The following is a 25,730-nucleotide window of genomic DNA, read 5'->3' on the forward strand; positions in this document are numbered from 1 at the left end:
AAAAGATACAAATGTATCTGGGGCTCCGCGAGCGGCTGCAATCGAATGAATGCCACGCCGATGTCTCTGAGGCCGTATCAAAATCTGTTTCATTATGCATTTGATTCACCCCTCAAGCCTCAGCCATCCGCCGGATCTCGAGGGTTGTTCCGATGCGGAATCTTACCTTGTTTCCATGGATTCGGATTCGGATGGTGACCTAACCCAACGCGTGCTGGCGGAAGGGGAGGATCGGCGAAGCGTTTTATGATTGTAAATGCTGTTTTTATTAACTAACTGGCTTTGCCCGTTGACAGCGGGGTAAGTGGTGGACTTAAGGGTGCTAAGCGTTTCTGGTTTCGTTTTGTTTGCTGTTTATTATATAATTTGATTAGACGTTAAGTGTTTAAGTGTTTCTTTTTCGGTTTGTTGGGGTGGCCCTCTCACTATTCTCCACTGCCGATCTTCCCCGCTTTTGATTTACAATGCACACCCAACACAGGCCCTTCAAAATAGCCACAACATTGACCACAACAAAATAGGACCTGATTAATAGCATTGTCCATCCTTCGGCCTTGACCACAGCTAAAAAAGAAACCTATAAACCCCCATCTAAATGGCGGGCCTTGTCCTTCTTTTTTTTAAGAGTGAACAGAAAGGAATTTCGCCTTACCTGGATTTCTTTTGCCTTTCAAGGATCCAAGGATACTCTCTTGAGAAACAAAGAACGAAAACAAACTGCAGATCACTGCAAGTGCGGATCGTGTTTGGGTCCTTTGTGCAGTATCCTTTGTCCAGCCACTGACTTTTCATTCATAAAAATAATACTCGAAAATAGAATGAAAAAGTTTTCTTTGTTTTGGTTGGTATTTTTGGACACTTGGCGGCGCGGTGCTTTGATATTGGTTTTCTATAGTTGAAAAACAGTTAAGAATAGCCATCAGAAATATACTTTCTCTGACCCTTAGATGTCATATATATTATTCTATTTTATAATTTAAAATTTCTAAATATTATAAGTAATTTTTACGCTTACCTAAAAATTATATTTCTGATATCTGATAGTTATATTTTCTTTGGAGATCAATGTAAACAATACATATCTCTGATTTAAAATAAATATTTGGATTAAGTGTGATTGAAATCTTACATGAAATGGAAACAAACTTATGGAAAAGTATTTCTGGTTCCAAAACATGTTTGTTAGCTTTTCATTTTGAATGTAATTTCTCACAGTCCGAGTACAATATCTCTGGAAAACCCATCCTATATCGAATATCCCAAGGCAGATCCGGAGGCCTATTGACTCAGTAACACGCAGAGAAGCCAGACTCAACCTCAAAGCTCATTCGTAAATTATTCAGGGGTAAATAATAATTCATTCGAGAATATATAAAACTGCTTCGGCTATAATGAAGTCATATTTGTTAAACCAACAAATATACAAAACGAGAGAGTGGATAAACAAACCCCTGGCTAAGTAGCAACAATGGCAACTACAACAATCAGTCAAAATGCAAATGTCACAACCAATTAATGTCAATAAATGATTAACCCAATGCCCAGAGTTATAAGGGTTTCGAGTACCCTTGTTGGTGGTGGTTTAGTATTATTTTTTGAAACACCCCTTTAATGGCCAGATCCGGTTTGAAGTTCTTCCCTCAGTTAGTTTTGCGTTGTATCCATATCAAGAATGCAAGGGGAAGTAAACAATTCGATATGCTTTCATTTGTTCAGCGTTTAGGCGACTTTTGTTCACAATTAAATTGAAATTGTTCGCTTGAATGAAGCCGATGCTATCTTCGGTTATCTTCAAAATTTCCATATTTCCAAATCCGAAACATTTGTTTTCCTCATAAGCCAAAGGCAAAGTCCAAGTCAATAGCACGATCCAATTCTGGTGAAAAGGAAACCCGACTCGATCGAGCGTGAAATAATCGAAGACAAAAAACGGAAGTGGTCAATGGAGAAAATCTCAAGTGGCCCAAAACAATTGGTAAAAGGCGGTCAAAAGGACCTCTCGCACGAGACCAGCGCACCGCCCAAATAGCTGAAATTCTAGCAAAAATATCAACACAACAGCAGATGCTCCCGATTGCGATATTGACCAGGGGTCCTGCTCCTTTTATATTTATTCCCCTCCTTTTTTTTTTGCACTGCCCGCCAATTAAGCAGAAGCCAAAAACCTTAAAAAGTGGGCGAACATGCGGATCGCCTACGTAGAAGTCGGGTTCGCAGTCCACAATTAACGTCAGCAATTGTGATCGGTTTTATAGCCACTTAACATACGATCACCAGCAGGACGACGACAATGCCGCACCTCGGCACAAAGGCCGTGAAAAGGACAATTATAGGTAAATCCTTAAAGTCAGTTAACAAATGATAAAACTGCCGCCATAATTCTGTGTAATGTAGCCCAAAAACAACGTTCGGCGACGTTCTGTCTGGCTTAGATGTCCTGACCTGGCCCAAACAACGCACACAAACAAAGGCGCAACGTGCGTCGTGTCTGGGATTTGTCAAAGGACCAAAGGACTGCATCCATGAATGGGATCGTCCTGAATGGATGATCCTCGACGCATTGTTCGCCGCAGTTGCACAAGCCGAAGAATGCATCAATAAAATTACGTTAAGGCGAGGACTCAAAGGAGAGCTATTCCTCAATGTGCTGCAGGGTCCATGTGGCCATCGGGAGTCGTAGAACTAGGGGTACGATTCGAGATCTCGGCAGCGGCAGCGACCACTTGGGCCATAAGTTGCCATGAAATTGGCATTAAACGGCTGGAGGGCTTGCATTTTTCAATGCTTGTAAAATTAATCGATTCGATTGTGGAGGGACACTGAAGAGGTATCTTTTTTATGCAATAAATTAACAGTAAGAAAAGCCATAAATTACAATGGCTATTTGCAAGATGATTCCCCGAATTTATTATCATTGCCAAAAACTTAAAAATTAATCATGGGATTATAATATCTCTGAATAAAATGAAAATCTGTATGCATTTGTGCCTCAAGTAGAAGATAGCGGATAAATTATTTTAAGACATTCATAACATTTTTCCAAATGTCAGATACTATTTTCTTTAATCAAATCGTGTAGTGTAAAATAATTGCTAAGAAATAAGTTTAATTGAATACAAGCAAAGCAATAATATATTGAATAAGTGTGTTTAAGAACCCAAAAATAAAAACCGTTATAAAGTACTTTTTCAAACATTAGAGCTTTTTGTGATTGCTAATGCTAATGTCGCTAAATTTTATATAACATATTTAATATAATTTTATTATAAATATAAATAAATATTTAATATAATTTTATTATAAATATACATAAATGTTGAATATATTTTAAATAATATATATTACATGACTCAAACATATAAAATAACTACCATATTATTGGAAATTAGCTATCAAACTTTCCCACAATTTTACTGACCTTTGCTTCAATGCATATTTACACTAGCTGAAATTATATATTTTTTTCAACATCAAAGTGATAAAACTTTTGTGGATTATTAGCTTTGTAGTATTTACTTTTTTTAACTGTCTATGTCAGAAATTTAACTGTTTTTCCAATTTTACATTTAATTTATACCAATCAGAACAGACTAATTTGATCTAGCTTAGGCTGAACTAATTCGGTTACATTTAAAAAGCTTTTACGCACTCTCTTCAACTTTCAATTAAACTCGAGTGATAATACGAAATGCAAAGCAGGATTCGTTCCGCCAGGACACAGAACTGACACAGATACAGAGCACTCACACAGGCAGCGTGCCAGAGGGTTCGCCATTGTCCTTCCACACAGATACAGTGAAGCCTCACCGCCTACCTGCCATTTGTGCCATTGTGAGTGATCGAACAAGGGCGGAGCGTAAATGGCAACAGTTGCCGCTAAATGGTGACTAAATGGCCGAACAACCCTCGAATTGGCCCTCAGGGGTGGGTAAGTGCGGTACCAACCCCCGGAGCAGGGTCTCTAGGTATATAAGGCCCGGGTGAGGGCCCAGCAGCCAGACAGTCTCGCACAGCCAGCGATCGTGTTCAGTCAGCTCTTCTCGAAGTCGAATACCCGAAAAAAACCAAAAATGTCACGTTCTTTTCTGATGGATTCCCTGCTCAGCGACAGGCCCAACTTGAGCCAGAAGAAGGAGAAGCTGGGATCGCCCGGAGGAAGTGCCTCATCCGCGGCTGCAGTGGCCGCCGCTGCCATGTTGCCATCGATACCCATGCTCCCGTATCCAGCAAGCTATGTGGGCAGTTATCTCTTCTCCCTGGGCATCCAGCAACAGCAGCAGCAGCAGCAACAACAGGCAGCTGCAGCAGCAGCCGCAGCCGCAGCAGCTGCACTGCAGCAACATCCACATGTCAGCTCCAGTCCGGGATCCCTCTACCATCCATATGCCCAGCTGTTCGCCACCAAGAGGAAGTCCAGCGGTTTCGCCAACTACGAGGGATGCTATCCCTCGCCTCCACTGTCGGCCAATCCCAACTCCCAGCAATTGCCGCTGCACAACATCTATGGAACCCCGGTTGTGGGAGGATTACCTCTACCCGAACCTGGTAGCTTCTGCACTTCACCTTCGGCTTCCTCATCCGCCTCGCTGGATTTCACCAACAACTTCGATGAGCCCCAGGGAAAGCGATTCAAGCACGAGTCCTCCTGCTCGCCCAACAGCTCACCCTTGAAGGTGCCCTCGTCGGGAGTTCCGGCGGAGATTACTCCCCTGATCAGCGACTATGCCGATTCCAGCAAGAGGATTCGCACTGCCTTCACCAGCACTCAACTGCTGGAACTCGAGCGGGAGTTCTCACATAACGCTTACCTATCCCGCCTTCGCCGCATCGAAATCGCCAATAGGTTGCGCCTCTCCGAGAAGCAGGTGAAGATCTGGTTCCAGAACCGCCGTGTCAAGCAGAAGAAGGGCGGCTCCGAAAGTCCCACCTTCAATCTGTCCACCAACTCTAATGGCAGTCCCCAGGGTTCTCCAGTCTCTGCTCAAGTCAAGGTCCACGAGCTGAAAGTAGAAGCTTAAAATTACATTTCCAAAAAAAATTAACAAATTGTACAGTAAATCTAAGTCTGTTACTAGATAGATATATAATTAATTTAGATATGTTTTTAAGTTAAATAAATTTTTATTGAAATTAAAACTGCTCTTTTTTATGAAAGATGAAAGGGAATAACAAAAACATGAAGATTTCTATTTAAAATCGATATTTTAGGCTCGCACAAAAAACGAACTGAAAAACACTATTATAAATGTTTTTAACTAAAAATCTGATTTGACAGATGTTTTAGAATCAAACTGAATGATGTATATACATTTTTCTTTGCACTATAAACCTTAAAACAAATTAAAATATTTATGAATCAGTTCTCAATTAAATATTCTCCAATCGAATACAGAAAGAGGTGTCAACCCTATGGCTTTATTAACACTACGAAAGCAACCTTTAAGACAAGCAGGCCATGATATTTATTTCCAAATGGTTCTGTCATTATAATCTTACTAAAATTGACTTTAAATTCAGTCGTCGCCGAGCCTTTGCTGTGATCATGTCGAATTTGTACAACGAGTTGAAGAACGAGTGGAGCAAGCATGCCCCCAATTTGGCCCATTGCTCCCATCTGCTAGATGGTTTCAAACTGGAGCTGGTGAGGTCCAACTTTGGAACTATCCAAGTGCAATCGAGTTCCAAGCAAAAGGACCAACTAATCAAATCCCGAGAGATGCTGGAGATTGCCGTGGAACACAGCATTACCATAAGGGACTATGCCGCCTTTGAGAGATACATGGCCCAGTTGAATACCTACTACTACGACTACGATAAGTACCTGGAGTCCTCCAAGCACATGCACAAGTTCATGGGTCTGAATCTGCTCTACATGCTGGCCACCAACCGGATTGCTGACTTCCACATCGAACTCGAGCGTCTGCCGTCGGCTTTGCTGCTGCACGATAACTTCATCAATCCCGTTTTGGCCCTGGAGAACTACTACATGGAGGGCAGATACAACAAGATACTGCAGGCCAAGAAGTCCATGCCCTCGGAGATCTACTCCAATTTCATGGACATGCTGGTGAACACGGCTCGCGAGGAGATCGCATCCTGTATGGAGAAGTCCTACTTGAAGATGGCCCACAAGCAGGCTGCCCAGCGCTTGGGACTTCGTCCTGGTTCCAAGGAGCTCTTGGAGCTGGCCAAAAGTCGCCAATGGCATCTCGATGAGGAGGGGAACTACGACTACGCCGGCCTGCATACCAGGCCATCGGAGAAGGTGCCTGCCAAGGACATTGCCACCCATAATCTTACCTATGCCCAGGAGCTGGAGAAAATTGTTTGAATTCCTGTTCTAAATCCCATCAACCAGAAAATAATGTCTAAAAATTAAACATTCGACTGAAATTCAGTAAATACCGCACCGGAAATTTGTCAGATTTAATTTTTCACACATCTCAACGGCTTCACTCGTTTTTTTTGGCATAAAATGTGCAAAAATTGAGTTGCCCGGAGGATCGATAAGTCGACAGGCCTGACAAATTGTGGAATAGAAAATGTTTCTGCGAAAATCTCGTTTGCAAATATGTCATAGGATGATTGTTAGAGGAGCGTAGTGAGGGCTAGTCCTTATAGGATGGTTGTTAGGAAGTAGAAATGCGTTTCATAAGAAGGAATTTAGCCCTTAAATTTTTGGATTTGTATTTTATGTGTGATATATAATATCTAGTTTTAGTTTTAAATAACTAAACAATAGTTTGTGAGTTTGCAATTTTTTAGGCAAGCTATTATATTACATTTTTAAAAGATATTTGTAAGATCAGTTAATACATTCGTTCTGCAAGACAGTAAAAAAGTCCCTGGGCGAAATGTGTGGTCTGCCGCCTAAATGCAACCGCAAATGATGACACCGATTGAATTTTGCCGAATCATTGAAAAATCAAATTAATCAAGGATACATTTGGCAGGGAGTGGGGAGAGTTTTTAAGCATTTCCCACGACACTTCAAATTGCACAAATTGATGATGCCAACTCGAGAGATCCTTATCATCCTAGAGATATGGCAGCGATTTGTCCAGAATCGAGAATTGGCCTTAGTTGACAAACCCAAAACGAATCAAGCGAGACAAAACCTGCCCGAGCCGACTCATTCAGCATTCATTGAGCGGCGGACAATTCCTCAATGGGTCCTCTAACTTGGAACCGAAACGAGGACTAACTCGTCCCTTTGTCCGCTCCCAAGGGGTGCGGTGCTAATAAACGCAATTGCACCTACGCCCCTCTGGGCCTTCGGTCCGAAAATGGAAATCGGAATGCCGATGGGCAAAATAGCCCAGTCGGCGGTTTTAAACGGAATTGCTGTATTCCATTCTCCTTGCTATTCCCGAAAATTTTGGACTCACTCTACCTGATGATCCCGGGCCCCGATCGTTATCAACCGGAGTTCTCGGTTTCTTTGCTCAAGTGTTCCACTTGAGTTGAAGAGCTCGGCTCTTGAGTCTCAAGTGCTGGATCAGCAGGTAAGACTCCTTGACTCCTTTCAGGATCTCCTATTTTTCGCAAATTCATTCAAGGAGCGTAGCGAAAATTGTTGTGCCAAAATGTGTTGCATGGGCTCTGCGATTGTTATCGGATGGATTCGATCTGATTTTTAGAAAATCACAGATAGCATTTAAAACTAGTCAAGTGGATGCTAGAGGTGTACTTGGGAAAATTGCATGGGAACTTATTAAATGGGGTAATAACATTGCGAAAATGGGCAAGTACTAAACCAAACTTATGATTGATATAAAGACAGCTCGTTTTCTATAAAAAAAAGTTGGTAAATATTTTTTTAAATATCAAAAATTATAAGTTCCGGCTACTTTATATATATTTTTAGATAGAATATTTGTATTTTAATATCTTAATGTTTTCTCTATCCCACTAAACGGTGGCTAAAACCTTTTCAAACGTTTTCTAAACATAGGTATATAGTCCAAAATTGTTTCGGTAAACAAATTTGCATACACCTCTTCCCGGAAGGTTCCTCTTTTCGAGTTCCCTCAGCCAGATGTCTTGCCAACTTGCGCATATCCCGCTGACTCCAAAATGTCTCGCTGTGCCGATCTCCCGCCCGGCAGACACTTCATGAATGAATACAGCCTCAAGTGCAGAACCTCTTCAGTTTAAAGTGGAATCTTTAGTTTCTGAAGCGCTCTCATGAATGAATGCGCTGCACTGCCTGCATCAAGGTTGGGAAATTCCCTTAGGTTCGTTGGGCCTGTTAAAAGATCATTAGGCCAACGCTTCTGGCTAGAGCAGATGAAATTCCGTTGAAAATTGCCCGCCTACCTGAAAGGAGATGGCATTTGTCAGGTGTTCAGCTCGGGACTCTTGTCTAGACAGCCTGTCGCCAAGGCGTAGAAAGTCCTTAAATTCCCCGGGGTGCAACGGTTGTGGTCTCAAGTGTTTAATTTAAATATTTTACAATGTCGGCCATGAGGCAGTCCTGAATCCGAATTCTAAACCAGGAAAAATACCAAAAAGCTTTAAAGACTTTTAGTACTAACCTGCTACAAAGCTTTCAGGACATAAAGTTTCCATTGTTCCAAAACCTCCCCCAAAGCTTGTCAAGCTTTTCCAGCTTAATGGGGGACTCCTTTTAACTCAATTTCAAGGATGAGCTTTTGGGGGCCACTGGGTGGTCATGCGGAGGGCAATAAAACAACTGCAGACTGAGGTAAATCTAAGCTCGCAGTCCGAAATCCTTTAAGCTTATGCAAATAAAAGCGTGCTCACAAAATAAATAAATTAACCTTAGACGCTTGTGTGTTGGTCTGGGGGGTCAAGCAAAGGTAAACATGTGGAGTCCAAATGAGTTTTCACATTTCCACAAAATCGGGATTTTTATTTTCTTGTTTTTAATAATTAGTTCCAGCGAAAAGGCTTCCGGTATCCTTGCTTTGACCTAGATTAAGCACATATTTATGGCAAATATACCCTCAGAATGGTAGTGGAAAGTGTCGATGTTCCTGGGTCACGCAATAGGGGACTTTTCCTCTATGCTGCGATATGTGGAACCAGCTAATTGACCCATTAAAGCGGCCTCTAAACATTGTTGCTCCTTGGAGTGCCTTTGGGGTCACAGGATGTGTGAAGCCATAAAGTTGTCCGCACTTAAAGCGCTTTTTTCGAGGTTTTCTCTTTTGGCTTGGCCGTGTAACTGCGAAAACAAACCAAATATCATTAAGATTATAATTTGAGATTGTCCAAATACTTTATGGCTGAAAGAGTACAAAAAAGAAACAAACCACGTCTGAAAAATCAACTTTAATTCAAAAAATTATATCTTTAATAAAAGAATACGTAAATGTTTATACCTGCCATTTATTTTGTTGAAATAGCAAACGAAATAGCAGTTTTCGGGACAAACCATACCAGTCATCTCATCATTTGAAACCTTTATAAAATAATCAATAACTCGTGCGAGTGCTGGAAAGAAAACAATCTAGTTCGCAGAAATTGTACCTTTTCATGGTGAACAAGGCGAAAACATTCGGTCTCGAATTTAATTTAAGTTTGCCAATTGTTTCGGAACTAAGTGTGTCCTTTTTTTCAATTAAACCGAAGAATGTCAGCTTTCGATAATTATACCTCCATAAAAGATTCCAATTTGCTAAGCATCCCGCTGCTTTTATCAGGCAACAGTTTTCCTACCGGGTCAGCGTTTCACCTCCCCGTAATCGCTGGGCCTCGAAGGATATCTGGAGCCAGCACGTCATCGTCCTTGGCCACACTGTGCATTGTGCTTAATAAACTTGTTGGTAAGCGTACTGGGCTCATCATCAGCACGTTGACTTGGCCGGGAATCCGACCTGGCTGGCCCGATCCGGGGGTCTGGAGCGGAACGATGGAGCAATTTCTGTGGCGCCCCACAGTCGCCGAGTGGCGCCTGTTTAAAATGAGTTTTGCCGCTTCGTTATGCAACTGACTACTATACTAGGCACTGAAAGTGAGTACACTGTGGGAAAAACTATTTGTCTAGATTTTATTATTAGAGATTGAGATATTATAAAAGGGTACAACCCTTTCTACTCGTTTAAAATATATTCACATATTTTTAATTGTATAGATTTATAATTAGATCAGAAATGTTTTTCAAAATATCTTAAAATATATATAGATTAAATATATATATTTTTTTATATTAATAACTAGAACATAAAAGGTTGTAAAATTTTTCCAGAAAAATTTTCTTTTTTCTTCCTGTGAAATCAATTTTCTCTCAGTGACAAAGACACCGAGGCAAGAAGAAAAATAGAAACATACGCAAAGGACTATCTGCTCAGGACGATGTAATTATGATTGTAGCATATGCCAGAAGGCGCCTACACACTGTGAGGACAATGTCCCGTCTCTCGTCCCCAAAGGATCCCGATGGCCAAGTGAATTTACATATGGCGTAGAGTCCAGAGGAACACACATTATATATGTGGATCTGTTTATGTGCTTATAGATTACAAGTGAAACTGAATTTATTGCCAGCATACGCATTGAGTGGCACGTGTCCGGATTTCAATTATATAAAAAGCTTAAAATGGCATATGGCTCACGCAGAGATACCTATATTTATATGCCATGGCAAAGGCAGGGAGCAAACATTAAAGAATTTGAAATTTAAATGCCAGCGAGAGCTAGACGAAACTTTCGCACCAACATATCAAAACAAAGAACAAAAGTTCAAACACCCGCAATAAAAATGGCCTAAGAGTGAATGAACTTGTGTGGGGAAAATAAAAAATGGGTTGTCTAAGCCTAACAAGCTGAAAAAACGAGGTGCTAAACCAAAAAACGCCTCTCTATGCTGGCTAATCTTAAAGATTAAAGGCAGGATAAGTGGGTATTTTGTGTACGGGGGAATGGGGTGGCGTTTATGGCGAATGAATGCGAAACCCTTGGAGAAAAACATCTGCCGGAATACAACAAAAAGCCTAAATTCAGTCAAAAAATACGACAAAAATAACGAAGTCGGGAAAACAACAGCCATGGCTTTGTTATTAAAAGAGCCAAAAAAAAGAGGAGAAAAAGAAGAAAGCAGCCGGAGATGAAATGAAATCAAGTCGAGAACAGCAAACTGGCAGAGCACATAAATAAATATGCCAGCATATCTGCAGGGCAAAGGCGACGACTACGTTGACAATTTTCGCCAATGCCGAATGCCAGCCCCCCACTAAAGCACCCGGTTTTCCACCCATACCACCCACTTTTCCCCCTTCCACGCAAATGGGTTATAGTCGTTGGCACAGGTGGCCTGGCGGGCTTACGAAATGTAAGCAACTTGTTGCTGAAACAGAATCAAAAAAGACGTCCACGAAAAGTGAAGAGCAAACGAAACGAGAGCCCCGGGAAAAGTGGGAAAAGCGGAGAAAGTGAGAAACGGAGAGGAAAAACAGATAGGGGCCAATGTGCAGTGAGCAACAAGCTAAGCCCCGCCGATGGTTTGGGCCAGAACTTTTTCCCGGCGCACGTTGGCTGTAAAAGGGGTCTGAATAATTTAAAAATGGCAAACTTGCAGTGCACTGAGAGAAAAGTATAGCCACAAAAGAAGACTTTCACGCCAATAATTAAAAATTAATTATAGGTTTATTTTCAAAAATATCAGTATAGAACAAAGTCCACAATAGAACCGCATTGTATAAGCTTTCAAAAATATAATTATATTTCAGAAGGCAGATAGGCAGTCAAAAATTAAAAAGGACACCTGCGAGGAAACATTGAGCGATTAAAAGAATCGTTTGATTTTATCTGCTAATGGGGCCGCAATGTTATGATATATTTATAATATACAAATGTTTTAATTTACCCTTCTAATATTGACAATTTGTTAAATACAACAAATTTTCAGGGGAAAATTAGGTCGCAGAAAGTTCTATTGGTTGTTTTGCGACAAACAATAACAAATAAATTGCATTGCATGAAAGCTTTACAATAAAATGTAAAGTGTTTAAAATTTCAAAATTTTTGAATTAAAAATAAAAGTCTTTTTTCATAAACGTCTTTAAATATATTTTAAAGTCTTCAGTTATGTTTTTTTAAATCCTCTTCGAACAAAAAACTTACGTTTGTGTCGAATTGAAGTCTTCTATCAAAGAACCATCTCAGTGCTAACATATATTGGCCAGTCGGAAATGGTAGAAGCAACAATTCTGGCTTCAGGTAAAATCCCTTCAAAATCTGAGGACCCTGGTTAAATATTCAAAAATATATTTTTGACTAAAATAAAAAAATTAGAAAAACTTACCACATAGGGGCACGTGTGGTTTATATTGCTAAATTGTTGAAAGAGACCAAAGACTATTTTGCCAACAGGATCATAATTTGTTCGCAAAAATCGGCAAGTATCCATTTTGCTGTCAATAAGCCAAGGCTTATAGCCACTTTCTCTTTTATAAATTTTCATATGGGTTTGAATGTTTGATGCTGAATGCCAAATAGTTCCGTTCATATTTAACACAACTCTGTCTCGACTTACTGCTCTTAAGCGACAGTAATGGAATTCGAACCAAGTTTTATTATAGGTCTCACAAACAACATTTGTCATCTTGAAAATAACAGAAACCTAATAAACTTATTAGAGAATTTTATTAAATTTAAAATTGTTTTTGGGACTCACACTTGAATGGGATGAATACAGCACCAGGAGAGCACAAACAATTAAATTGATCCGCATGCTGTGAGCTTTAGAACTGAGTGCTTTTTATAAAACAAATTTACAGCCTACATTTTAAAACGTAATTAAGTAAGGCATTAGAAACCTAATCTAAATATTGCTATAATGTAATTAAAAATGTATTAAAAATAAATTATAATTTTGCCTTTCAAATTATAGTAAGAACGTGAAGTTAATATCGTCTAAAGGTTAATTATTTCAGTTTAGTTACGTTTTCGACTTTAAACTTAGCTTTAATAATTTATGTGGGTCAGAAATTATATTTGAGCAAAAAAGTTGTAGTGGTTATGTTTAAAAAATGGTTCATTAAATTATTTAGATTTTGAAAAGTCTTCTACAAACAAAAAGCTGACGTTTGTATCGAACGTTAATTTTTTGTCAAAAAACCATCTTATTGCCAAAAGGTAATCGCCAGTGGGAAACGGTAGAAGTAATAGTTCCGGATTAAGAGCTACGCCCTTCATAATCTGTGGGCCCTGGTAGAAAAAAATTAATTCTATACAGTATTGTTAAATATATAAAAAATAAGAGAAACAGCTTACCACATATGGACACGTGTGGTTGATATTGCTAAATGGTTTGAAAAGGCTGAGTACTATTTTGCCCACAGGATCATAATTGGTTCTCATGAATCGGCACCAATCGATTTTGGTGTCAATGAGCCAAGGCTTATAGCCAGTTTCTCTTTTGTAAATTTTCATCAGGGTTTGTATATCGAAGGCGGGATGCAGAATTTCTAGGTCCATATTTAGTACAACCTTGTCACGACTTACGGCCTTCAGGCGACAGTTATTAAACTCGACCCAAGATTTGTTATAGCTCTCACACACAAAGTTTGTGAACTTAAAAATGACCGCAACCTAAATATCTGGTTATTTAGATTAATAACAAGCATTAATGCCATAAACTTACACAAAGTTCAGCTAAAACCACTCCTAGAAGAGCAAATATGACTAAATGTAACCTCATATTGTAAAATCGGACTAGAAATAAAAACCTATAATCGGAATGCATTGTTCCCATTAATATATGTCCGACAATAATAATTATAATTAAAATCATTATTTTAATCGTTTTATAATTTATCACATTATAATGCATAGTTTCACATTTTCGATTAGTAGTGATAATAGACTTATTAAATCATTTTAGGTAATCATCATTTACAGCCAAGTTTCAAGTCTAAATAATTTAAAAAAAAAACGACGTTTACAATGTGTTTAAGTTCCATTTAATTTTTTCATTGTAGCGATATTCCAATATCTTTAAAAGTTTTGAAATCGCATTCATATTTTCGGCCCAGCACTCTTTAAAACAAGCCTCTTTTTGCCACGCCCCTGCTTGCCTCACTGTGTGGACGTCCTGCGCTAAGGAGAAGCCTACGATGAGTAGTCTGTACATGTCTGAGTCCGGTGTCCTTCCCTTTGTCCGTCCCGCCCTGCTTAACTGGAAGTAGTCTGCCTGAAAAGTTTCCTGTCCACATAAAGTATCCTCAGACACACCGACTCACAAACATAAATATATGCACAATGAAATACCCTTACTGAGTAACAAATTATATTGAAATATAATTTTGACATAGAGATCTTTCCGAAATATTTTGACGATCTAAACTATGTTACAAAAGTAATGACTCTTGCTGCTGAAAATATATTTAAGTAAATTTTCCAAAAGTAATTTCACCGAAAATATGTTTTATAGCATCATATTAGTTTATTTTTTTTAAGTTCTTTATGCTTTGCTATTGTATCATTCAATTCTTGGAAAGAACGTTTAGAAGCGAAATGTGTCTTATTATAAGGATCTGAAGAAGTAGCGTTTTCATATGCTTTACAAAGAGTTCGTATCTATTAGTGGCACAAAGATGAAAAACATAATTTATGCTTGGAATATTGTTTAAGGGAAATACTTACTTTAAAAATATATTCCCCACAAGCCTTCTAAAAATTTTAATGGATAAGTAATGAGAGTACTTTAATAGCGTACTTTACGCCAAAAAGCAGGCAATGATTTTTTCCAACTGAGTGCTAAGGACCTTGCCTTGGGCCCTTTGCATTTAAGGATGGAAAATACCCTGGGGAAGGGTATGGAAAACCTGGGAGAGGAAGAAGCAGCACGATACCATTGCCATGGGTAAACTTACTTTGCAGCTTGCTCAATGTCAGCCGTTGTTGGTCTTGCTCTCGCCGAAGCTTCGTGTTTTTGTGTTCCTTTTTTCAGGGGCAAAGATGACAACAGGTAAATAAGGCAGTTGGGTGGCAAAGCCGAGGGCAGGGAGAGGTCGCCGTGCAATGGCAGAGGGAAAAACAAAAATGTAGCTGGCGCACTTGTGTGCGTCAATTAAGGTCGCTTATGGGTAACTCGAGCCGCAGTTATGGGCGGTCATTAAGAGGAAAAAACGCCGAAAAGTATTCAACAAATTGAATCACTGGCACACTCACACACACACACACTCACACGCGCACCCACACCGATGTAGGTGCAGATATATACATTTCTTATCTCTGGCTCTCTAAATTCACTTCTCCGGAGCTTTCAAGGTGAAGTCGCATACACACGCATGCCATTATAAAGCTGGCGCCAGAGCTTTTTCGAACTAATCACTGGGGTCCTGGTCCTGGAGTATCCTTTGCTCCAAGTTCGATGGACCAGAAATTAGGGAAATTTAGAATCCTAAGGACTTCTATGCTCTCTGTTCTAAACTACAGCCTACTTAATCGCTTATGGCGACCACTCCCCAGAATTAATGAAATTAGAAAGTAAGGGGGTGGGGGGGGGGGGACAGAGAGAGCAACAGCTGATTGAGCAACGCACAAGGCAACAAGTTGCGAAAAAGCTTTCGAAGTAGAATTCAATGCCAAATGAGCTTGACACGATTGATACTTTCTCTCTCTTTCTCATTTGTTGCTGTTGGCACTTTGAAAAACGATTTTGAAAATTTTTGAAATAATTCTTATTACCCAAAATATTTGAGAAAAAATAATATAGACCATCTAAATACTGAAACCAATATTATACCTAATGCTTAAAATTCAATACTTCTTTCAGTTTTAGAGAACTTTAAGGTAATTCGTACAAAAATTGATATTTTCATAAAATATATTGTGTCTTAGGTTTATAAAACTTTCTAAAAAGGTAGGATATGAAAATTCCCAACTTTTTTCGATTTTTGTAAGTTTTTACATTTTAAAATGTAAGGTAAGGATTTTTCCAAATTTTCCCAAATTTTCCCGAGTGTTTTGTCATCAATTTCGGGGCACTAGAACACTCGCTCTTTCCGCTCCTGTCGGCAGTTGGCAAGGCCGAAGACGAAGTGCTTTCGAATGAAGTTCCCTTTTTTTGCAACTTGTTGGCGCTGCGTGAAAATGGAAAATCAGTAGCACGCGTACAGCTCCCAAGTGAAGACCAACTCGCGGCATCGGCATTTTCCCAGCGACTCACAGCCAGAGCCGAAGGCAGCAAAGGCAAATGAAATCGCTGAACGCCAATTAATGGACGCCAAGAGCCAACTTTCAATTGAGTTTCGTGCCGCAGTCGTTGTTGCTGCCACATATTGCCTCTGATATTTTGCGGCGGTGTTTGTGTCTGTGTGACTCTGCAATATGGCCAAGTGTTTTGTGCTCAAAAATGTTAACCAAGTTTAGGCCGAGCGCTCTCTAATCCCTTCAGCTCGGCTTGTTGCCAACAAAATAGAAAAAAAAAAGAAAATAAAAATAAGGGATATATCAAGTAGGTAAAGAAACCTTTGGAACTGTTGCTTCGCTGTTTTCGCTCTCGGGTCTCTACTTTCGCCTAGAACTTTCACGCAACCAAAACTTATAGCGAGTCATATATTATTTACCAGTTCATTTCCATAGCAAATCAAATGTGTCAGCAGCTGGGCAAGGCTTTATCCTAGAAATATATCTCTACATATTCATGAGGTTCGTGCATCTTGTTTGCTTTCGGCTAATTGGAAAGTTAATTGAACCCGCGGCGGTGCAAAGTTAATTTTGCATTAATTAGTTTGGTTTTCCTGCACACAGAACCCTTGTCCTGAGCATATCCCAAGGTGGGGTTCGTGCCCGATGGCCAAATTGCAATTGGAATATCTTTGGAATTTCGATTAAAGTCCCCACGTCAAAGTGGAGGAAGAACAGAACTTGAACATTTTTTCCCAAACGAAAAAATAAGATGGCTGTGCACAAGGAAAAATCTTAAGCTTATAAGGAGAAGAGAACATTATTTAAAAACTTGTTTCTACTAAATATAGAAATTGTGTTGATTTAATCTTGTGGATAGATGATGGGTGATTTTATTTAGTTATCAGACAGTACACCCATTACACTGTATTGTTGGAAAAATATATATCACAGACATATTTAACCCTAACGAATTTGGTATAAATGTGCTATAAATGTTATAAACTATTTCTATGAGAATAGAATATAGGGAAAAATACTTAAAAAAATATTTTATTGATTAATTTAGTTGGCTTATTGATTAATATTAAACATTGTATCAAACGTAATGACCTTTTGGATTTTTTGTAAGGATGAGTAATATATATTTGTACATTATTTTTCTGCCAGTGTGCTCTTGTTGAATATTAGCAAATGCTTTTTGGCCCTTTTCCCCTGTCCTCTGTATCTGCGCGTCTTCTTCTCCCTCTCTGCTTTTCTGTTCTTTGAGGGATTGCCACAAAAATTTCGTATGCGCCCTGTGCTCCTCGCTGAGTTCCAGGCGCGGTCCCAAAAACTCAGTTCCAATCCCAGTCCCCTCCCCAAACTGCAGCTCGCTGACTGATGAGTCCTTCTAGGGACGTACCCTCCTCCTCCTTGTGCTTAGGCCTAGTCGAGAGCAAAAAGCAAAGTTAATATAATTATTTATAGATAACGAATCAGGCGAGTGCACAAATTCGTTGGATGGTTGTCTCCTACACAGCCAGCGAGCGTTAATGGAGCATTTCCCTCCCTATTAACCAGAGATGCTGGCAAGAACTTTCACTACAAAAAATGTTAAAGTAGGAATAAGTATTTTTTTATTAAAAATAAAATGAGTTTCAAAGAGGAGCAAATACTCCAACGTTTAAAAGGTATACATGGCATTTCATTTGCACTTCATTTGAGCAACAAACGAGGGTTATATTTTTTATACAATTTTGATCTCCTATTCTATCCTAAATAAAATATTCGGCATGAAACATAGAAAATCGTTTGTGTAAATTTAAGATTTTGGAAATGTCCTAAATAGCAGCTTTCATTGGTTCTCTTTAATTTTAAGATACATTTTATTTGATAATTTGTTGAAATCTAATTGTAGCTGACCACTTTTTTTCTTGTTTTCAAATTATTTGCTATGTATTTTCTTTGTGTATCTATGAGGAGCCAAATCAGGGCATGTTTAGGCAGTCATCTCTGCCCCATGCGCCTATTAAATGTTATTGTTGCCCCTGCTGTTGCTCACGTGCTTCAGCAGCATCCTTATCCCCCTTCATCGCCCATTATAAACGCACACGAAAGGCTTCTGGGAGTCCCTATATAAGGTCGCACACATACAGATGCCTAGAAGGGAGTCCATAAATTATATCAATGAGGCAGCGTATAATAGAAAAATATGTCAGCATTTTGTGGATAACAATAAATGGCAGCCCGGGGGAAAGAGATAGGAGCTGAGTGCGAGGGAGATGCCCTGTGACACGCGTTGCCACACACACTCACGTAGAACATGTTGCATGTGCCACACAATTTGTCACAATTAGAAGGTCGAAAATGGCTGCAACGAGTCACGGGCCAAGAAAACAGAAGAGGATATGGCCAAACAAATGCCGGGGGATGGGGACATTCAAGTGGGATCTTCAGCTGCATTTGAGTTTTCCTTGTTTTTCCTTGCTTTTCCCAATTTCCCGACATTTCTTTTGCCTTCTGTCTTTCCAGTTGACTGCTCGCAGCCAAGTCGTAAATCTTAATTTGGCATGCGAGTTGCTCTCCGGCTGCATCTAAGCCAAATATCTTTCAGCCTTGGCAATTACTCAGATACAAAATATCCCCGCAAACGCAACTACATGCACACAGACACCCTCGCGCCTTCATGGAAGGGAGTTCGCTCTCCTGCATACAAATTGCATATGTATGAGTTGATTGCATTATCCCCACCCTCCAGGACATTCATCGCACTTCCAGTCCCAGTCCCAGCCCATTCGTCCCCATTTCCCCCATGGTTAGCCAATGCATTTCCGTCCAAAAGCTCAACAAGCTGGAACTGGTCATAAATGAACTGAGAAAATATCCAGGGTCTAAAATAGTTATACTGAAAAAGGTTTTTAAATCTTGTGTTTTATCTTGAAAGTTGATAGGTTTATTGATGATTCATTGTGGAATTAAAAAAATTAGTTTCTTCGGAAAAGTTACGTGAAAAATTAAATTTATTCTTCAAAAAATTATACTAAATCATAATATGGTTCTTATAAGAATGTAAATATATAATTACACACTTTAAGTGTATATCTTTATTTTTATCTTTAAAGATGTTTAAAGACTTTAATAAGTGATAGTTGGTTCCTGATTTCAGCCAACCACTATGATATATCTTTGAGAACTGGGAAGATACACACATATAGAAATGAAATATCTTAATATAAAATAATACAAATTTTTCTGAATATTTATTTTTGAAACTCACCCTAATTGTTCGTAGTGCAGAAGCATAAGTTAGGTGGAGAAGAGGGCTTGAAATATGATTTATTCAAATGATTGCACGTACATGTGTACACGTATGCACTTGCTCTTGTATGAGTGCTATCTGCATTTGTATGCGCACTTAAATTAGTTTACTTCATTTCCGTTGGACATTTGGTTGGTTGGTTGGTTTTGATTTGATTGCCGTCAGCTATGAAAAATCAAATTCTGACAAGTATGAAAAATGAAATAAATGAAGATACAAATATGGACAATCACTGGGTGAAAATAAAACTTCCTGGAAAACCTTTGAAAGTGATACCTGGCTGTTTGAGTCATAATCCGCTTATTCAAGGCTTACAGAGATGCGAAAAAAAGTTGGCACGGCATTCAATGAATATTGAAAAGGTCGTAATGCGATTTACTTTTTAAGGGTATTAGTTTCGTATTTTTTTTAAATTTGGTTAGACTTTGTTAATTTATTAATTATTTTATTATAAACTATTATTGCTTTAGTTTCAGAATATTTTCTTACAAAGGAATACACACATTTATACATTTATTTATTCGCTTCTTAACAACATTATATTTTTAAAGATTCAACAATAATTTTTAATGACTAAGAATTTTTTAAAAATCATTTTCAACCTATATTTTACATAAAATAAGTATCCACTGATGTTATAAACCTTCAACTAAACATAAAATATTAAATTTATATTTAATGGTTATAATATACTTAACCATTAAATAATTATCTTTCATGCACAGACTTGGCACAGTGAGTTAGCCAATTTGCATGTGTTGTTTACCAGGCCTCAAGTCATCCATAAAAAGGGCAAGCACACACAGTGGCGAGGGGTAAGGTGTGAGGGTGGTTGGGGCGAAAAACTGGCACAGATACAGTCTGCAGTTAATTAAAAGCGCAATAAATAAACAATAAACAATGGCCATGACGAGGCGGCGGATGCGGATGTGTGGCAGCATCAGCTGGGAGTTCTGGCCAGGCTTAATGCACTTATGGTCGGTGCAATATGCAAATGCAATCAAGATGCATGAGGGCGCGGAGTGAAAGCTGAATGCGAAATGGAATCACGTAGAGCAGGGATTTCAGTTGACCAAAATCAATAGCGGTGGCCAGACCAAGGAAGAGATATACATGTCGCTCAAAGGAGAAAGCCCCAAACTCAAAGAATTTCCAACTTTTCCTTCGAACAACTTTTCCACAAAAGCCAACCGAGAATATTTCAATTTTCCTGAGAGGAATAAACAGCGCGCCCACCATCGCTTTCATTAACAAAGAGGAAGTGAATTCAAATTAAAGAATAACACAAAAGTTCGAATGCAATAAAAGTGGAAGGCATTTCCTTTTCGTATTTCCACAAAACGGATTTCCCCATAAAACGGCCTTGTGTTTTGTGTTCTGAGAAGAGAAGAAATCACGTAAAAATTTGCAATAGATTTTCGCAGGCAATTTGCGGTGCCATTCGAGATATTGAAACCTGATTCCAGGTTTGAGCCATGGCCGACGGGCGAGATCCATATAACCACGCGCACACATCCAAGCACTCAGGCTTATGCAAGCAGAAAGTTTTCAAAATATTTTTTACAGCCAGTTGACAGCGGGGGAGGAAAGTCGAGTTGGGAAATTGGTAGGGGTGGTGAAAACCCAGCGACACAGAGATGAAAGCCAAAAATGATGCCCTGATAACGATTCTGGGCTCACACGTACACGCTCACTCACACAGCCCAACTCATCGATTTGTCAGGACCTTTTTGCACAGGAAAAATAAATGAAGGGCGACGGGGGAGCTCAGGATGTTGGGGGCCAAAAGTTGGGGCCCTGTTGCCCTGGCAAATGGCAATCAAATTTTACCCAATAATTAATTTGTCCATCACAAACTGACAATTGAAATGTCCATCAGGAGCGCCCAACTATCAGAAACTAATTGCCAAACTCTGTATTTGTTGGCGTTTTCTGGCATATTTAATTAACTGCATTTCGTAGTATTGCCGGTTCTGCAACTATTCAAATTAAAAACTAATATAGGCCACATGATTATCCCCCAACAGTTTGCATTGTGGCTATATGATTAGCTGAGAATTTTACAGTCAATAAAAAGGCGTAACCAATATGGGAAAGAATCCATTTATTAGAATTTTACAACCTATCTTAAGTATATTTATTGGATATTTAAAATGTTATTTTATTTAAATAATTAAAAAAAATGACATTACTCAGAACTTGTAATCATGTAAATTAAAACAAAACGGAACATTAATAGAATAATTTTTTAAATTTAATGTTCCCTTCACCTTTAATATTAACCAACTCATTTTCGCCCAACGTCATTCCCTCGTCAAAAATAAACTGTCCAACAAAATTTAAGTTGGCTCAGCCAAATGAAATTATCGCCAGCGATGGAAGATCGCCGACGGAAGGCAAAAATCACATCCGAAATTTAGATGGGCTTTGTTTATATTTAAAACTTTTGGAACACAAAATGTGGCGCCTAATTGAAACTCTTTTGGGGCAAAGTCAACAAATAAACAGCTGAACCGAGTCGGCGAGGCCATTGACGTCACAGCATTTGAGGGGCTTGGAAAAGTTTGTGCCAGGGGGGAATTCGAGTCCTTACTCGAGGTACTTAGATAAAAGATGTTGGATTCAAGACGCTGAATGTGTCCTTGATTTGTGTCTGTGCCACTGACGACGAATGCTCTTTGGGAACATCTCCAGCTAGTCCCTAACAAGATTGATGGCAAGTAAGTAGCTGCATTCTCCATCGCCGTGAATGGCTGGCAAATCGGATCATGTCAATGCATCGCAGTGCAGTTTCTGCTGCCGGGCCCCCAAACAATGGTCCTTTGATTTGCGAAGGGTTAAATGGCCAAATTGTCGAAAGGCGGCCGACCCGCTTTGATCCCTTTCTCCGGGCTCCTTTCGCACAGCGATTTGCAAGAACATTTGGCAGATTTGCAAGCATTTCCCCATTTCCCGTCTTGCATTGTATTTGTTTATGGCAATATTGAGTCTGATTTTGTTTGGATTGAAACCGCAGAGAAGGCTGCCATTGTCGGCGCATTTAAGGGCACATGGGTGTTGTCAATAGGGGCAGTTCGCTAACAGATTTTGACAACTAACTGGCCTGAAAAATTTGCAACACTTTTGCCAGAGTGGGGGAGGGCTGTTTTTGGGTATCCTAATTGGCTTAAAATCTTGAAAACATAATAGACTTTTGATAAATGGAGTTATTTTCTATTTTACTATATAGGCACATCATTTATATTATTTGTATAATAAACTTTTCCTAAAAAAATAATTATCAGTAGTAGAAACATTTGATAATTTCTAGAAAAATAAAGCAACTCCAAATTATTGAATAACTTTTGATTATATTTATGAAAATCTTTATTAAAAATTGGTGAATTTTTTTTCTGACATTTTTGTATTCACGTCGTAGCTTTTCACAATAGGTATACTATTCAAAAGGTTCCGAAAAAACATTCCTAAAGCCCATAATTCTTAAAATATTATATGCTTATTAAAATCTTCTTATAAATTAAAATTGTTAAAATTGCCTATAATATGAATCTGAAAAACCTGTTTTCAAGAACACTTAATCAGGACCACAGGCGTCTTACTCCCCTCCGAAAATCTATATTTCACATCTTATTGAATTAAACGTAGTTAAATCGCGTTTGTGGAAAATATCCCCCAAATGCGACTCCCTCCAACAAGATAATACCATCACAAAGGAAAACTTTTCCCGAGAATAGGGCAAATAGCATTAAACACATTCCGGCAAACCCATTCGTAAGCCACTGCGTGTGGCCGCAGGGCTATTTGCCAGAGATTCAAGTAGAAAAGACCAGGAAAAGCTAAAGCCACCGCTAACTGCAATCGATGCACTGCAGCCGCACGATTCCCATTGTATTGGTGATTAATTTCTTGCCTCCGGGTGGCTACAAACGATGAGTTCCCGGGTAACCCATCCCCAGACCAAGGACTCGCCCGTCGCATCTCGCCTTTGTAAACAAGTTGACAGACAGGCATCCGGCAGCGGCATCGGCAGCGGCAGCGGCAGCGGCATCCCTTCGTCGAGGAGCGATGTGAGCTGTATTGACGTTTGATGAGCGGATTATCATCGGCCGGAGTTTCCCCTGCCGGGACAAGTGTTGGATCGGCAGCGGGGTTTTCTCGCCGCGCAATAACTGCGCCATTTCCCACCGATTTTCCTCAACAATATGTGCGCCAAACTGTTGAAAATCCCTCTTTAATGCTTGCAGCACTTGTTGCAAGCCGCCGGCAATTGCTAAACTATTTTATTCTCCGTTTAGTTTTTATGAGCCACATCGGTTTATGTGCTGGCTGGCGATGCATAACTTTGAGTTTTTAATACTGAAGTCTTGGGGGCGAGAAAAAGGTTTTATTCGACTGTGAAATTTCGAAATTTAAAAGCAAAAATATGCTCAATTTAAACTCAATTATATTTACATATTTTATACTTGCTTTATGCATGGCAAATAAATATTAAATGTGTAAAGTGAATTTACTTTTTTTTGATGTACAGCTCTGATTTGTTATTCCTAATTTGGAAGTAATACTTTCATTTTAGAACAATAATTTTAAATCAATTTCTCAATGCTTTATTTATAAACCGAAGACTTTATTTAGAAGTTAATATCAAATTTCAACTGCACATACTATAGTTTTTGAAAGAATTTAACTATTTAAAAGTATAATCCACTGTGCGAATTTTTGTTTAAATTTTTTAAATTTAAAGATTACATAAACCTTTTGATTTTTAAACCATGCTCTTATTTTTCTTAGTATTACTTACAGCTATCCATTATCCATTAAAGGCCTCAATTTAAAATATTCCGCTCCCTTAACACATTTTAAAATGGTGGAGAACTGCGTCACTCAAGCGGATCCAAATAAAAGCCCGTAATAATATCGTGCCGCCCGCTTTTTAGCTGTTGCAATAAAGTCTAGTTTTATGCCAAGTGGGTTGGGGATGGCGATGGTGATGGTGTTGGCAGGGGGCAGTGGCAAGGGGTTCCAATAAAGTGCATCCCAAGGCCGGGGTACAAAGTTGGCATGTTAGTTCCCTTCCACAAAATAAACCCCATAAATGTCGGGCAATAACAGGCAGCACAAATTGTGTGGCAGGATCATAAAGTGCACGCACGGAAGGAGTAAAACCGAGCAACCCAATTTCCTTTAAGCCACAAAAAGTGCAAGATGAATTACCGATCTGGCCGTGTAAGTGAGTCCCTCCTGCTGCCGTCTCTTTCGCCTCAGCCGCTGCCCTCTCTCTCTATTGTGCGTGTGTAGGTGAGCGTATAATGAGCTGCTGTTTTACATTTTAATTTCCGGCCATGTTCAAATGGCTGTCCGTCCGGCTAGAGGCAGAGATTTGCGGATTTGCCTTCTGTGCCATCTCGCTTCGCATTTCCACTGTTGTTGGCCGCAATTATTTAAATGAGATTACAAAGGACTTATGCAGCGGAAATCTCATTGTGTGTGTGTGTTTGCCGTTCATTTGTCTGCCCATCGTGAGTCCTTGTTCCGGATCCCGGATTCCGGACTCCCGATTACCGATCCCCGCCGCCCGACTGCCTCCTTTTTAGCCCGGCTCAGATTACGGCTTAGACGACGTGTGTCAAAAGTTATCCCGGCCAATTGTTTGGCTTTTGTCAGAACTACAAAGAAGTCGATGCGCATACCTAATTTGCCTGTTAATTGTCCTTTTTTGGCCAGAAAGATAAGCCTGGCCTTGAGCTGGATGTGAGATTCTAATGAGTTTGCCAGTAGTTTCCACCAACGGACACATGTCAGTTTATAAACTTGGCTCTAAGGACCTGTAATAGTTGGCCAAGTTAAAACCGCATAAATTAACACTTTAATGGTATGATTACTTTTGGGGGCTACATTTTAAGCCGGGAGAGTTGGCTAAAGTAAATATATAAACCAGTTCCTGAATGTAAAAGTTTCTAAAATAACAAAGAATTAATAATTTTTGGCATGATGATGATGTGATACAATATAAAATGCATTATACTTTTATTGTATTTAAATATTTATCAAGCTATTTGGTGCATCCATCATTCAATGTTTGTTATTCAATCATAAAAATAATTTATTCGTTTAGTTGGCCTTCAGCTCTTGAGCTTACCGAACTAAGAAGGCTAAGCTTAAATAAATAACATTTTACACTTTTCATACGAAAATAACCACATTAAACGACCTTACAAAATAAAAATTTATTTTTTATATTTAATGGCGGTTCTTTCGTTTTATTACAAAAGTTTTTCGCTGAATAGAGCTTTGATAAGGAAAATCTTTCTCCGTGCCTGCTTAAAAAGTGCTG

At 39.2% G+C, this 25,730-nt stretch overlaps 4 protein-coding genes across 6 annotated transcripts in view; 3 read left to right on the plus strand and 1 right to left on the minus strand.

Annotated features, from left to right (window-relative positions):
• Positions 1 to 25,730, plus strand: part of LOC108035106 (synaptotagmin-5) — a 56,097-nt gene that overhangs the window by 18,400 nt on the left and 11,967 nt on the right. The window contains exon 1 of one of the 3 annotated variants that reach the window (XM_044094756.2): positions 16,093 to 16,426. The exons of 1 other annotated variant lie outside the window; for it this stretch is intronic. The gene's annotated coding sequence lies outside the window, so the exon portion shown is untranslated. Of the gene's footprint in view, positions 1 to 16,092; positions 16,427 to 21,957; positions 22,120 to 25,730 lie in introns of those variants that run through there. One more of the 3 variants, XM_017110534.3, reaches the window with a different exon arrangement.
• On the plus strand, positions 4,056 to 5,018 carry LOC108035107 (homeobox protein Hox-B4). The gene has a single exon (XM_017110536.3). It carries the CDS (start codon positions 4,071 to 4,073, stop codon positions 5,016 to 5,018), a length of 948 nt encoding a protein of 315 aa, XP_016966025.1. The 5' UTR covers positions 4,056 to 4,070.
• Positions 5,447 to 6,416, plus strand: LOC108035108 (26S proteasome non-ATPase regulatory subunit 8). Its single transcript, XM_017110538.3, has one exon. The coding sequence runs from the start codon at positions 5,456 to 5,458 to the stop codon at positions 6,329 to 6,331; it is 876 nt and encodes a 291-aa protein (XP_016966027.1). The 5' UTR covers positions 5,447 to 5,455; the 3' UTR covers positions 6,332 to 6,416.
• Positions 12,526 to 13,666, minus strand: LOC108035120 (uncharacterized). Its single transcript, XM_017110551.1, has 4 exons — positions 13,610 to 13,666; positions 13,240 to 13,557; positions 13,085 to 13,173; positions 12,526 to 12,568 (listed from the first exon to the last, which is right to left on the minus strand). Coding segments are annotated over exons 1-4 (465 nt in total). The 3' UTR covers positions 12,526 to 12,567.

Source organism: Drosophila biarmipes, chromosome 3L (genome assembly GCF_025231255.1).
Source record: "Drosophila biarmipes strain raj3 chromosome 3L, RU_DBia_V1.1, whole genome shotgun sequence".
In the NCBI taxonomy this organism is placed as follows: Eukaryota; Metazoa; Arthropoda; class Insecta; order Diptera; family Drosophilidae; genus Drosophila; species Drosophila biarmipes.